This window comes from Pseudochaenichthys georgianus, chromosome 9, assembly GCF_902827115.2.
Source record: "Pseudochaenichthys georgianus chromosome 9, fPseGeo1.2, whole genome shotgun sequence".
NCBI classification, from domain to species: domain Eukaryota; kingdom Metazoa; phylum Chordata; class Actinopteri; order Perciformes; family Channichthyidae; genus Pseudochaenichthys; species Pseudochaenichthys georgianus.
In genome coordinates, this window is record NC_047511.1 from 481,761 (window position 1) to 495,772 (window position 14,012).

General features: G+C 40.8%; 1 protein-coding gene across 1 annotated transcript; it reads right to left on the reverse strand.

Moving 5' to 3' along the window:
• Positions 1-937: 937 nt before the first annotated feature.
• LOC117452528 (ectonucleoside triphosphate diphosphohydrolase 2-like) lies at positions 938-7,525 on the reverse strand. The gene is made up of 8 exons (XM_034091219.1): positions 7,413-7,525; positions 6,861-7,011; positions 6,562-6,721; positions 2,925-3,152; positions 2,105-2,377; positions 1,889-2,008; positions 1,570-1,704; positions 938-1,384 (listed from the first exon to the last, which is right to left on the reverse strand). Exons 1-8 carry the CDS (start codon positions 7,489-7,491, stop codon positions 1,178-1,180), a joined length of 1,353 nt encoding a protein of 450 aa, XP_033947110.1. The 5' UTR covers positions 7,492-7,525; the 3' UTR covers positions 938-1,177.
• Positions 7,526-14,012: the final 6,487 nt, after the last annotated feature.

Below are 14,012 nucleotides of genomic sequence, written 5' to 3' on the forward strand. Positions count from 1 at the left end.
TCACCTGAACTTGCTCCTGTGGGTATTGTCCACAGTGACTATTGCATGTAGATATATGTGTAATGTGTGTATATGTAAAGCGCTTTGAGTCATTGAAAAAGCGCTATAATAAATGTAAGGAATTATTATTATTAGCACTTCCGTGGTTCAGGGGGGTTGCCGGTTACCTGGTCGCCTCTCTCGGTCCAGCGGGCTTTAAGTGCGTAAATACCCGCCACTACGCGTCTTGAAGAATGGGGGGGAGTTATTGTTATTATTATTGGGATTGTGATAACACAGAATTCCGATCTCCCCCTTTGTATCACACACAGAGGATTGACAATAAAGTTGACTGACTAATAATAATAATAACAACCAAGCATACTGCATGATCCACTTCCACTACACTCCAATGTGTTATTTCTCCTCCTGCTACTTTTTTATTAAATGTTTTTTTTACCATGTCGCTTTCCTGTGAGACCTAGTCCCTTCATTTGGTATCCCTGTTCTCTGATACATATTCCAACTACTATTACAAGTACACGCTTTACATTTTATTGCTAGAAATGATCAAAGCAATTGATTGATTGTCCTTTTATTCTCCGAGGGAAACAAATACTCAATTATGCTGAACTTTAAATGAGTCAATTGTTGCTTATTCTAAACAGCGTTGTTGTAGTAAACTACATTAAACTATTATTTTTAATGCATTCTTTCAGTAGATGGCTCATAGTTTAAAAAAAAAAAATGTGTTGGAGGGGAGCATTGTATGTGAACAAAAACTAAAGGGTGACATATTTATAATATACTTGCAATGTTTGCAATGATATCAGTCAGTGTTGCCTCTTCTGCAGCACGTGTGTGTGGGCTGTTTCTGTCGAGAACACAGAGAAAGTAGGCTGCTGCCTAATGTGCTCATGTAAGTGGGTGTACTATTATATCATGAATCATAGAAAAGCATGGTTTATTCTGTTGTTTAATTGTACACACACCAAAGCAGTTCTCCACAAGCAAGTGGAAAAGTAGAAGATTTGAAAATATAATTGTGCAGACAAAATGTTTAGTGATTTCAGCTTAATGCACAAAAACAACAGTGTAACAAAGATTTTTTTTGTTGCCAAGACATTGAAAGCTTTGGACGGACATGTCTATACTCTAAGAGAGTAAGAATTGGACTGGGAGGTGTGCCCCCATGCTCTTACACCATCCCTTCTTTAGTCTTTCTGCTTCTGTAGATCATCAGAAGGTATCCCAGTGCAATGAGGAGGAGGGTGATGAAGAGGAAAAGAATGCCAGCCCAGGGCCCTGGGGGCAGAGCCTTCATCAGCCCGAGTCTCTCTGCTGGGACCATACTGCTCAGACTCAGCATGAACCCCAGAGCCCAGCCTACTGAGGCTCCCCCTGCCTGAAAGACAGAAGAGGACCACTGATACAAGGAGACTGATTCAGGTACAGAATCAGAATCAGGTGACCTTTGTTAGTCACACAGAGGGGACATTTACAGCAGTACATGGGTTATATTCATTTCAACCCAGACTCGATTCCAACGAATGGAAAATACAAAGTCATTTATTTCCTTTTACTCCTGACCTTTTTCTCAAAAGAGATGGACGGAAGGGAGTGGTTATCAAAACCGTAGCCCTGCAGTAAGAGGACCTGGACGAAATTGGAGACGGCGCAGACATTCTTCATGTACTTCTCTTTCTGCTTGAACTTTGCTGTCATCTATGAATGGAGATAAGATGTTGATTGTGTTAGTCCAATCTTATTCGTAATGTTGTCCAGCATTTCGAGAATATTGAAATGAAAGGCAGATAACATAAAGGTTTTGGGGTTTAAATTAGATCTATCTGGTGGGTTTCAACATGAACTTGTTTTTATTGGCTGGGCTCAGAGAGAGAGAGAGTACCTCAGAGATGGTCATGTTGCAGACCAGTTGAATGGCCTCCTTCAGTCGACTGGGGGAGGTGATGGAGATGTTGGAGAGGCTGTTGATATAGGTCTGAGTGAAGAAGAAGGCAGAGAATGCCTGTGGAGAAGATGGCACACTGTCAAGCCAATAATGCCACAAACTTAAAGATATAGTTTTACTTTGCACCTGCTGTCTCACTCGAGGCTCACTCACCATAAAGCTTCCTCTCACGCTGGGCTGGAAGACTCCATTAAAGGAGCACTTGGAGTAAGAGCAGTTCTCGAAGGAGAACAGCTTTTGTACATTGTCCAGGCAGCTCCTGTAGTCTCCTGTCCCCACTACTCGTACCGACCTCTGGGGGTCAAAGTTGGCTGGTTTGTAGCTCTGAGTGCAGGGAGAATCAAAGACATCCGGCCCCAGCTTCACAGATGTGGTGAACTGCTGTGGGTAGCAGGGATGGGACACCTGGGGCTTCACACCTTCAGTCTGAATGATGCAAAACAGAAGAAAGTGAAATCTTCCTCCAATAAAAAATTGAAGATGCTGCATATGATGAATAGTATTATTCAAAGTAAGCCGGTAGAACGGGGAAGGACTTAATCAACCCGCACTAACAGTGGTATCATTTACCATATATTACGTATTTCAGTAAAAAGATAATCATTTAGTCTTGTCATAAAGTGGGACATTGCTTGGTAACAAGGGGACACTCCTGAAAGGCACAGGTGTGGAATCTGGATTCTGTTACCTTGGATTGGTACCTGGCCACCTGTCCCCCCCCAGCCATTATGTCTGCTCAGCTGGCACCAGCATCATATTAGAAGTACATACGTGTAGAGTTGTATTAATCCTTTCGTCTTACTCGCTGCAATACATGACTTAGCCTTACTAATAATGCCAAACTGTACTGCAGGGAATACACAGTGCCTTAGTATAAGGTCCAGGAGAGTTTTCATTCAGCTGATCTCGATCAAAGTCATGAAGTCTTGATGTTTCAAAGAAATAGCCATAAGTAACCTTTTTTTTATAGTACCTTGATTAGAAGAGCCAGCAGTTTGCGCAGGAACTGGTCTTGGCCATAGCACAGGAAGCTCTGGGTATATAGCCTGTAGGTTTGTCCATAAAGCTTCAGCTCCATCACATTATCTTTGTCCTCCACCTCTTCAGACGTCTCAAAGGCAATCTGTGTGGAAGCTCCGCCTAAATCCAAAGCTCCAATCGTCTGTCTTCCTGGATTCAGCCAACGCCCAACAAAACCATACTGAGGGGAAATAAAGGACATGTCAGGACATAACAATTTGTATTGATGAAGGACAATAACACATGTCTAACACTGCACAGAGTTTAATCTGAGGCAAACATCCAAATAACAATACTTCCATAGAAACTCTCAAAGCCCCTATGTGTGGACACATGAATACATGAATGATAAATGATAAATGAATTGCCATGACATTTGATATAAATAATTAAAATATTTTCCCTGATGAACCCTAAATACATTGAACCTCTGACTTTTCAATTATTGCCACTTTTAACGGCCTTTATTGGAGTTGTTAGAGTGAACGGGGAGGACAGAGGACATTGCCTCACATGTTCGGCTGACTCAGGATTACGATGATTGACCTCTTTTGTAAGTTTGTTTCCATCGGCCTCAGCTGTCATTTCTGTTTAGAACTAATTTGCATGTCAGTATGCTAACACTAAACTAAGGTTGTGTACCATAGACTGTGGTCCGTACCAAAAGCCAGGTAGCAGCCATGTCTTCTATGTTGGAAAAAAGTATACATAATGCAGTTAACCCACACTTTACACACGTTACCACTATCTGCAAGTTGTATTCAGGACTAAGCATATCCCAACATGCATCAGGCTGCAGCGGGTCATCCGCTCTGCAGAGAAGGCGATCGGCTGCAATCTGCCATCCCTCCACGACCTGCACGCCTCCAGGACCCTGAGGCGGGCAGGGAAGATAGTGGCCGACCCCTCCCTGGACACAAACTGTTCACCCCACCTCTCGCCACCTGAACAGCTTCTTCCCCTCCGCTACCGGCCTCTTAAACAAGGCCCGGCCCCCCAGCTGACACTTTACCTCAGCCACATCATAGACTATATGCATTACATTAATGCACACAATGTTCATACTCCTCTATTTCCAGGTAAATTACTGCTTTATTTGTATTTGTATTGCTATTTAACTATATTTTATTACGGTGTAAAAGATCTTTTTTTTAATATTAGATTTCTTGTTTTTTATATTTTATGTATGCACCATGACTCCAAGTCAACTTCCTAGTATGTGCGAACCTACCTGGCAATAAACCTGTTTCTGTTTCTGTTTCTGATTCCTGATATTGAAACAACACTCAACTTAGCATAGACTTTAAAGGTCCCATGTCATGGCCATTTCTACTGATCATAATTCCATTGTTGAGGTCTACTAGAATAGATTTATATTGTTCAATGTTCCAAACTCACATTGGTTTCTCATACAGCATCTCTGTATAGCAGGCCAGCCTTAACCTGCCATCAGGCCCTGGGGCTGATGGCTTTGTAGGCCCCCTATTTAAACAACAAATCAAAGTCATGTATAGCCTCGGCAGGCTCTGTGATCGCACTTCTCCACTCTGCTCTGCGCGCCTGGTCCTCTCCTCCAGATGAGTGACGTATCGGGCCTCCCTCGTGTATCTGTCCGGTTGCCGTTGGCTCCCCTCCACACAGCGAGTCCTCGTCGTCCTCTCATCTCCTCCAACAGATAATGTCCCTCCTGTCTGTTCTTCCTCTCCCGCTACTCCATCGCTATCAGAACCAGACGGCCTACTTGGCTCCGAGGCCCCGCTGCCGCTCGGTACAGGACTCATCTGTCCTTCCTCCTCATCCCGGCCTACAGGTTTAAAATAACCTGTAAACTTCGGCATGTTTTGTAATAGCTGCTTGTCTCCAAACTCCTTTTCCCTCAACAATTTCCTTTCCCGAGCGCCACTCTCAAACTTTCTCTCCTAAACAACCTTCATCTGTCACTCAATCACTCGCATTTTGAATAAGTCACATGTGAAACATATTCTCATTCTGATTGGCTGTTGAGTGGTGCCCACTGACTGTTTCGGAGTCATCTCTGGAATCCATCGATTCAAATTAGTTAATGAAATAATCGTTTGGTTATTTTATGCATAGCCTAATGTTACATTTATGTGCTTAAGAATGCCTTCAAGACAGAGGAGACTGAAGCATATCTTCGGCTGCAGGCGGTGTGTGTGTGTGTGTGTGTGTGTGTGTGTGTGTGTGTGTGTGTGTGTGTGTGTGTGTGTGTGTGTGTGTGTGTGTGTGTGTGTGTGTGTGTGTGTGTGTGTGTGTGTGTGTGTGTGTGTGTGTGTGTGTGTGTGTGTGTGTGTGTGTGTGTGTGTGTGTGTGTGCGTGTATGTTTGTGTATATTTGCGTGTGTGTGTATTGTGTTTGTTTCCCGGGGAAAACCCTCACGAGAAACTCCGGCTGTTGTTGTGCCTGCTGTGACGTCAAGTTACTCCGTTCTCCGCTTGTAATTATGCCGAAGCTTCAAAGTTGTATTTCTCATCTGAATTTGCCGAAACATTTTTAATATTCTGAAAGACAAGACTTTGTTTATTTGAAACCAGATGAAAACAAACTGTAACGGACCCTGCCGTGTCATCTATGATTACTATACTCTTACATTCATAATTTCAGCGGAGGGAGGGGAACAGCAGAACAGCAGAGTGGCGAGGGAGAGCTGTCTTCTTCCCTTTACAAGCTTCAAAAATGTATTCATCGTGTGATTTTAGAAATAAAAGTTTCATATTCTGAAAGCCAATACTTTGTTTATTCAAAAAAAAAAAAAGTTGTATTGGCTCATGATAGGCCCCCAGTCTCCGTAGGCCCCTGGGCTTCAGCCCATCAGCCCGTGCATTAAGGCGGCCCTATGTGTATTCACTCTCTGTCCTAAACGCCTGGTTGGAGCTCCTGGAAATGTCCAACGAGGCGTTTTGGGGCAGCATAGACTGTGTTAGAGTTTACTCGCTACAGGGTGTAGGGTTTGAGGGGTTGTGACTCTGCACACGTTCACATGCAGAGAAAGCTTCATAACACAAGGGACCGGTAATAACCGGAAAAGCATGACATGGGACCTTTACCTTCCCAGTGCCTGTGGTCTTAATGGACACTGGCAGTTACCAACACTGTGTCACAGAGTAGATCACTTGTAAATACGGCAAGTGTTTGTAAATAGTTGGTTTGTCAGTTAACGCTCTCCTATACATTAATATGACCAGCCGTTGTTTATTTTGTTTATTTATCTTCTTAATTTCTCGTCCTTGTTACTGTTTTCTGCTATTGTTCCCTCATCCATATTGTAAAGCATCCTTGGGTTTCTTAAAATATGCTATATATATCCAAGTTACTATTATTATCATTTTGGGGACAGACCCCGTTTGGGACGGCTGTAAACACGTGTGCCACCTTTAAGGTGGGATTGACACGCTAATCGAACTACTTTCTAGCATACTAACACCTTTTAAAAGCATCTCAAAACAGCCCCCTACGTCACCCTTCAAAACCCCCACTACATGTTTTCAGTTGGCACACAGGAACATGGCACTCTGAAGAGCGCATCAGGTCCATCAATGACCTTCCTTCTGTTGAACAGAAAATGCGCTCACCTTAGCAAAGTTTTCCAGTAAGTAGTTGACTGTGACCCAGCCGTACGCCCCCTCCTCCTGTCCACTCAGGATGGCTGCCTCTTTGAATTTGAACGGGTAAGACCGCATTTTCTTTTCCACTTCCTTCAGTACCTGTTTGGACTCTGTGGCATTCACTTCGCTATTAAAGAGTGGTGGGAGTTCAATGGAGAATAAAACTATGTTTAATCCTTCCAAGATCTATTATTCATGCGTAATTGATGAGGAATGTGGTATACATATTAGTGCCACATCGTGTCCTTATAGAAAGTTATACTGACTTCAAGAGTCTCATGCCGGCAGTGGCTCCCAGATAGAGGGGAGTTTGGTGGTGCCTGGGTTTGGGGACATCCTTCACAGCCTGGTTCAGACAGTCGTCCAGACTTTCTGCTGCTCCACCACGGATACCTGCATAGCTAGATATCCCTCCACCTTGACAGCAAAAGAAAGTAGTTCTTCTTACAAAGGCCTCAGTCTGACCTTTTCTAAACACAGGACAAGGAAGCCCTGCACGAAAAAGGATCTAGTTGGGGTTTCTAAGGAAACTCTGAAAACACACAGGAAATAACAATGACTAAGATGTGCCAGACAATGTTGAGGAAGTAGAGCTCCAGCATTATGAAATGTTTTCTTTAATATTCTGATAAATACATTGGACAACATAAGTGAAAGTAAGAATGTCTTCAGCACCAGGAGACCGTCTGCAGTTTAAGGGTCAATTCAGGCACATCAAAACAAGATTCTGACGTTCATCTTGTCACTGCCAGGCAAACCACATTTTAAGAAGTAATGTGGTTTCTGTTTTGCCGCCCTTCTCTCAGCGACTGGCTCACCTTTCACATGACACTCGCTGTGCTGGGTAACTATACCGGTGTCATTTTGCTTATCAGCCGGCCATTTGTAGATGTACATGGAGGTGTGGGATGAGCCCGCATCCAGAACAATTCCATACTGAAACACACAGAGCATTAAATGTCAGACATACATATGTAGAAAATACAGCATGATTATCGTGCCTCATTTTAGAACGTAGACTATCGAGTCTGCCCGATATATTGCTCTGCTGATGTCTCATATTGAGCTAATATGACATCTAAAATACCTCAGTGCACCTCTGGTAACATTGCTATTGACCACACAAGGTATTTATTTGAGCAGTTGTAGCAAGTCTGTGTTGTAGAACCTGCGTGGGCTTCTTCTCTTTAGCTTCCACCTAGCATGTGCTGCTGCCTACACTTCATGTGAACTGGTTTTGTAACCTGAATTGAATAAACTGCAAGAGACTGAAATTGCATCAGGAAATTGCAGCAAAGTTTGGCGACCTATCAGTGCAAAAGAAAAGCAGAATCGCTAGCATGCACAATGCAGCGTTGAAGGTCGTAGGGAAGTAACAAAAGTGCTTCGGAGGAACTGACAAGGTGTCCTTGAGCAAAGCATCGATCCCCCAACTGCTGCCGGCGCCGGAATACTGGCAGCCCTTTTGCTCTGACACCTCTTCATTAGTGCATGTCTATAGGTCCTGTTAGAGAATATTTCTGTTTTACTCCTAAGTGTCAAAGAATAATTCTTCCTTACTCCTAAGATATTTAACCTTTCTGCCTGTTGACATTTACGACGAACCCTAAGTCTGTTATCTGTCTTAAGGAATGGGAAGTCTCAGCTAGTGTTAACATTACCAGTTTTATGACCGGTCAACTCTCGGTCACAGAACCAAAGAGTCAGATTAGTGATTCAGTGCCTCCAGGTGTTCACGTATACCTTCCCCCAACATGTGGGTTGACTCTCTGTAAACTAGTTAAAGGGTCTACCAAGATGCGAGGCTGATCAGAATAACATGACAACCCACCCGTGCAGTCAGAACCTTTGGCTGCTGTGACTTGTGATATGAGTTCTCCGGCCGTATCCTTGTAATAAACTACCAGTGTTTGACATCAAAGCTCCAACTCTCCTCGTGTCTCTCTGAGTCCTGACTCTCCATGGCTGCAGACGTTTCCCTTACAGGTCCTGTTTGTGCATGTGTGTATGTATTTAAGACCTATTTTGTACTTGAACAAATAATACCAGAATGAAAACTGAATTTCAACTTAATTTCATAAAAATGCACCTTGAGCAGGGAGGCAAAAAGAGCAAAGGGCTGCCAAACTCAAACCCTACATCTTGGGCAACGTGTAATAACCACACAGACATCTTGTCCTCATCAGGCCCTTGTTAAAGCTGCCTTGTTGTCAGTGTTAAGCCTCTCTCTCTCATTTCCAGCCATGAGACTCAACAACTAAAGTTCATTGATTTGCTATATAACATGGGTTTTTGTGTTATGTATTGTGATATCTGAACTTATTCAGCTGTGTTGACTTTTCCTCTCTTTGTCTGCTCTTTGCTTCGAAGCATTAATTTATATTCAAGTATAAAATCCCTAGGCAATAGCGAAGAATACATTCTGTAGCCTTTTAAAAACTATTTCAAAGTGTCTGCCACATTAACAAAAGGAAGAGCACATGAATAACTCTCAGAAAGATCGGCTTCTTTGATCTCTTTCACCTCTCTGTCTAGCTCTGCAGAAACCCTTTCAGTCTTTGAGGTTAACACACAGCAGGATGCCGCATGATGGTAAGAGCTGCCGGTTTCATTTTGAGCATTCGCACGCAAAAAGACATTTGGCCTGGAAAGTAAAAATGAGGGCATATGAAGTTTAAAACGGAACCCCTCCTCGATGGCTGTCAGCAACAGTCACATGTGAAATGCTTCAATTTAGAAAATGTGGTCTAAGCTAAGATAAGCAAATGAATATGTATATATTCATGTTTATAACATAGCTTATTTGTGAGTGGTGACATTAAGACATTAAATTGGATATTTCACCGACAAAATGACCATTGTTTATCAATTACTCATCTTGCATTACCTTCAATTGTAGAACAAAGGTTTTTTTCTCGTTGTCCACCGTGGTAAACAAAGAATCCAAAAACTTTAAAGAAAATTCTTGAATGGAAGAAAATGTGGGCTATTTCTTTTTTTAACAGCAAAGCTAACAGAAAACATCTGTTAACAAACTCAAAAAACGCATTCACTATCATGTGACCCCGGGCGCCGTTCAAAATGGCAGCACACTGCTCCTAACACTAGAGTAGTGATACAAATACCATATCAATCTCATTAGTATGCAGAAAAAGTGACATGTCGCCCCGCCCCTTTTCGACCGGAAGTCCCGCCTTATTTGACCGGAAGTCCCGCCTTTTTATTTTGAAAACCGGAAGTCCCGCCTCGTTCGACCGGAAGTCCCGCCTCGTCCGACCGGATGTCCCGCCCCCGCTTCCGGCGGATGTCCCGCCCCCGCTTCCGGTTTACAAAATAAAATAAAAAATACATTAAAATTAAAAAAATGAGAAAAATAAAATGCCGTTGTTTTCAATCAATTAATATGTCTAGGATATATGTCCTGCCTCCTAACCACTTCCTGTGTGGTTAATCCTGTATATAGTATCGAATGTAACTTACAAATACTTGCAAATAACATGAAATTAATCAAAAGTAAAAGCATCTAAAAAACACATATTTAAACCTCTCTGTTTTTGCGAACATTCCCTAACCCTAACCCTACAAGTCAGGACATGAAGGGAGAGAGCATATGGTGGTCGGGGGAGGAACACACACACACACACACACACACACACACACACACACACACACACACACACACACACACACACACACACACACACACACACACACACACACACACACACACACACACACACACACACACACACACACACACACACACACACACACACACACACACCGCCTGCAGCCGAAGATATGCTTCAGTCTCCTCTGTCTTGAAGGCATTCTTAAGCACATAAATGTAACATTAGGCTATGCATAAAATAACCAAACGATTATTTCATTAACTAATTTGAACAGTAATTCACATCATCATCATCTCATAACAAAATAAGCTAAGGCAACTACTTGCATTCAGTGACTTGATATACACTGACCTCAACAGATTGGGCTGTGTTAACTCTGGTGTCTTCCCGAGATCTACACGCAACCATGAAGGGAGAGAGCATATGGTGGTCGGGGGGAGGAACACACACACACACACACACACACACACACACACACACACACACACACACACACACACACACACACACACACACACACACACACACACACACACACACACACACACACACACACACACACACACACTTTCCTCACCCCTCACCCCTTCCCCGTTAGAGGTTGGTTAAATAAAAAAGCCAGCGTCACTCTTAAATATTTTTCAAGTCGAGAGAAAATGGCCAAGAGACGTCTTGATATGAGTTTAATCAGCGAGACACCGGTGACAACTTACAGACATCCGTTGGGTGCTCCAATCAAGAAACGAATACAGTTTGTATGCCGGGTTCAGACGCCTACAGCTGAAGATATGCTTCAGTCTCCTCTGTCTTGAAGGCATTCTTAAGCACATAAATGTAACATTAGGCTATGCATAAAATAACCAAACGATTATTTCATTAACTAATTTGAACAGTAATTCACATCATCATATCATAACAAAATAAGCAACTATTTGCACTCAGTGACTTGATTTTTTAAATGAAAACCAGGGATATCTTTTGTTTTGCGGTCCATATCTCATTAAAAATATCTAATGTTAGTAACTATTAAAGAAAGAATGGGGACAATTCTGTGTTAATGTAGTTTGACCATTGTAACTGCTGTGCAGACATACTGATAAAATAGGGCTTCTAACTAATTACCTTAAATAAAATCACTAATTAATTAAACCAGTTCAATACGCATTATTCTTATTCTTATCATTCTTTATGAGCGCAGTAACGGTAAGGTATCTAATTACTTATTTATCTAGTATTCCATCACATAATAACAGAGATGGTTAAACTGAAGTAGAGACATGGCAGAAATCCTACAATGAAGCAGGACAGTGAAGGGGAAGTCTCTTTTGAAGAGGGTTTTAATAGTTTAAAGATCTTAATGATCATATCTTTTTTTTTAAAAGACTGTTTCTCTAAAAGGCAGGTTTTGTGATTTTTAAGACTTTTTACAGACACTCGGCAGATTTGTGTGTAATTCTCTCACAAAGGAACAGTAAGTCTCTTACTTTTTTGATAGCGTTTTTTATGTATGACAACTTTACAACTGGTAGAAAGTTAAGTACTTTTTCTGAGCAGATTTTCTTTAAGACTGTGACTCTTAACACACCAACCCCCCGAGAGCCAGACATACTCATCCCCTTTTCAACGTATTTTGTTTTTGTCTTTCTCGCTTTTTTTTTTCCATTATATTTTTGAAAAAACTACATAGTGATTGCTAGCAAAAATACAACATTCAACTAATACATTATACAATATTACGACTTTTTGCGATATTTTCAACACAATATACTTGTACCCTTTTTTTTTTTGTAGGACTTCAAGATATTTTGCATGTCATACATAAACACGGTGTCATCTTCCTTCAGCCATCACAACAACAATCAAGGTGGATCTGTGAAATGAAACACCTCTTCCCAAAGCGTGACTACCCTATTGAGGGCATGCGTCTAGGGCAGTAGGGTCTAAATCGATGGGCCAGATATACTAACATGCAGAACGTAAGATATGTTTGAAAAAGACTAACCATTTATCCAGTTCAAGCTGTCTTTAAGATGTGACATCGCGCTCTGACTATTTCCCGTAAAATCGTGACAAACTATTACTTGTTCTTACATTTGACCTCTTGCTGCTTGGTTGAAAATGATAGATGAAAAAGAACTTTTTTAAAAAGAGTCAAACCACAAATGTTTTAAGATTGTTACAAAATGTAAAAAAGGTCTGGAGACAAAATGAATTCAGGTGACTCTGGCTTTATTAGGACTACAAACATATAATACAAATGGGTTAGGGGTTAAATATAACCATCGTGGACTTAATAGTCTAACAAAATACTTTTATCTGAATACATTTGTTCTTTTTAAGAGCACTTTTTGAAATTATTTATTTATTATTTCAGTGGAACAATCCAATGTTTGTTAACATTAACGCTTTCTTCTCTTTTTCTTGTGTTACTAAGATACTTTTAAACACACTTTGGTGTATGCAACACTTGTTCAGATAAACAAGGTTTTTTCTTTTCTGATAAACTTACATATTTTAGTTATTTTATGTTACCAAGATACTTTGAGATACACCCTGATGTACGCAACACTTAACAAAGGGTATAATATGAAGTAGTTGGTAAGGAAGGGGTTTTTCTTTAAGGGTGCAAAACTTTAGAACAGGGTAAAATATTCATTAATTTGTATTGAATTGAGTTTTCTTTTTTTTTCTTTTCAACATACTATATGACTTTTACATATTTCTGACGTATTATACTTTTTTGACTTTTTTCTGTAGAATCTTGACAAAACTATTACTATTACTAAAACTAAGGACGACCGTTAAAAACTAGCCATGGATCTGAGAAAAACCAAGTCTGATGTAGCCTGCCCTTATTATCACCAGGATAACGGATATGGGCTTAATGACTGGATGTTACAAAGTAGGGGAGAGGATGTTCCCGAAGAAGAGCTCTCCTCTATAACATATCCATGTAAGGTCTTTAGGACAAAAGAGGACCATGATAACATGACATATGAAGAATATCTTTCTTTAAAAGATGGTATTATAGATAACCTTTATAGAAACAGTATATCTCATGCCACTCGCCAAGATCGCAAACGACAATTAGCAGAAAAGAATAGAAAAAGTAAAGAAAAACGAAGAAAAAGAAAAAGCAACATGAAAAGGAGAAGAAAAATTAAAAGCAAACGCAGAATGTGAATGAAAAGAAAAGGGACCATAGGACGGAAAACTAAAAAGATAAAAAGAAGGAAGGTGAAAAGAAAAAGAAACAAAGTGAAGAAATGTAAACTAGAGGATGGTGTTGTAGAGCCATTACCGGATCATAATAATCTTATAGATCATCTCCCGCTAACCGACTGCTGCGAATGTGTTGAACAAATACCAAAAGCAATGGCAGAACTTTGCTTCAATATAATTGTCTTCAAAAGCTTTGTCTATGTCGTCACACGTTTTGGCATATCCTTCGCTGTAATGACAACCGACACTAGAATAGAGATCCTCCAACAGTCTTTTAATACATATTCTGGCACTGTCGCCAATTTGGGCAATTCCACAGTATCGCGCTTTTTCTCTCATTATACTCTGATTAAATATTGACAATATAATAAAATAAATGGAAATATATACACCGGCAAATATTTAATATAAATACCTTGTGTGTGTGTATAGCTATTGCTTTATCTGATTAATGTTATTTTCATATGAAAGTCCATGATTATAAGTATGCAGTATCATAACTACATCTTTGATGTTTATAAAAAACCAAACCGTTTGAAAATCGAGCAAGCTATGGTTATTTAA

Bases quoted from the DNA above. Each gene is read 5' to 3' on its own strand.
- LOC117452528 (XM_034091219.1), bottom strand. From the start codon at position 7,491: ATGTACATCTACAAATGGCCGGCTGATAAGCAAAATGACACCGGTATA. The intron at 6,722-6,860 runs GTCAGTATAACT...ACTCTTTAATAG, and splicing joins GCCGGCATGAGACTCTTGAA to CGAAGTGAATGCCACAGAGT. The intron at 2,009-2,104 runs GTGAGTGAGCCT...TCTTCTCCACAG, and splicing joins GCGTGAGAGGAAGCTTTATG to GCATTCTCTGCCTTCTTCTT.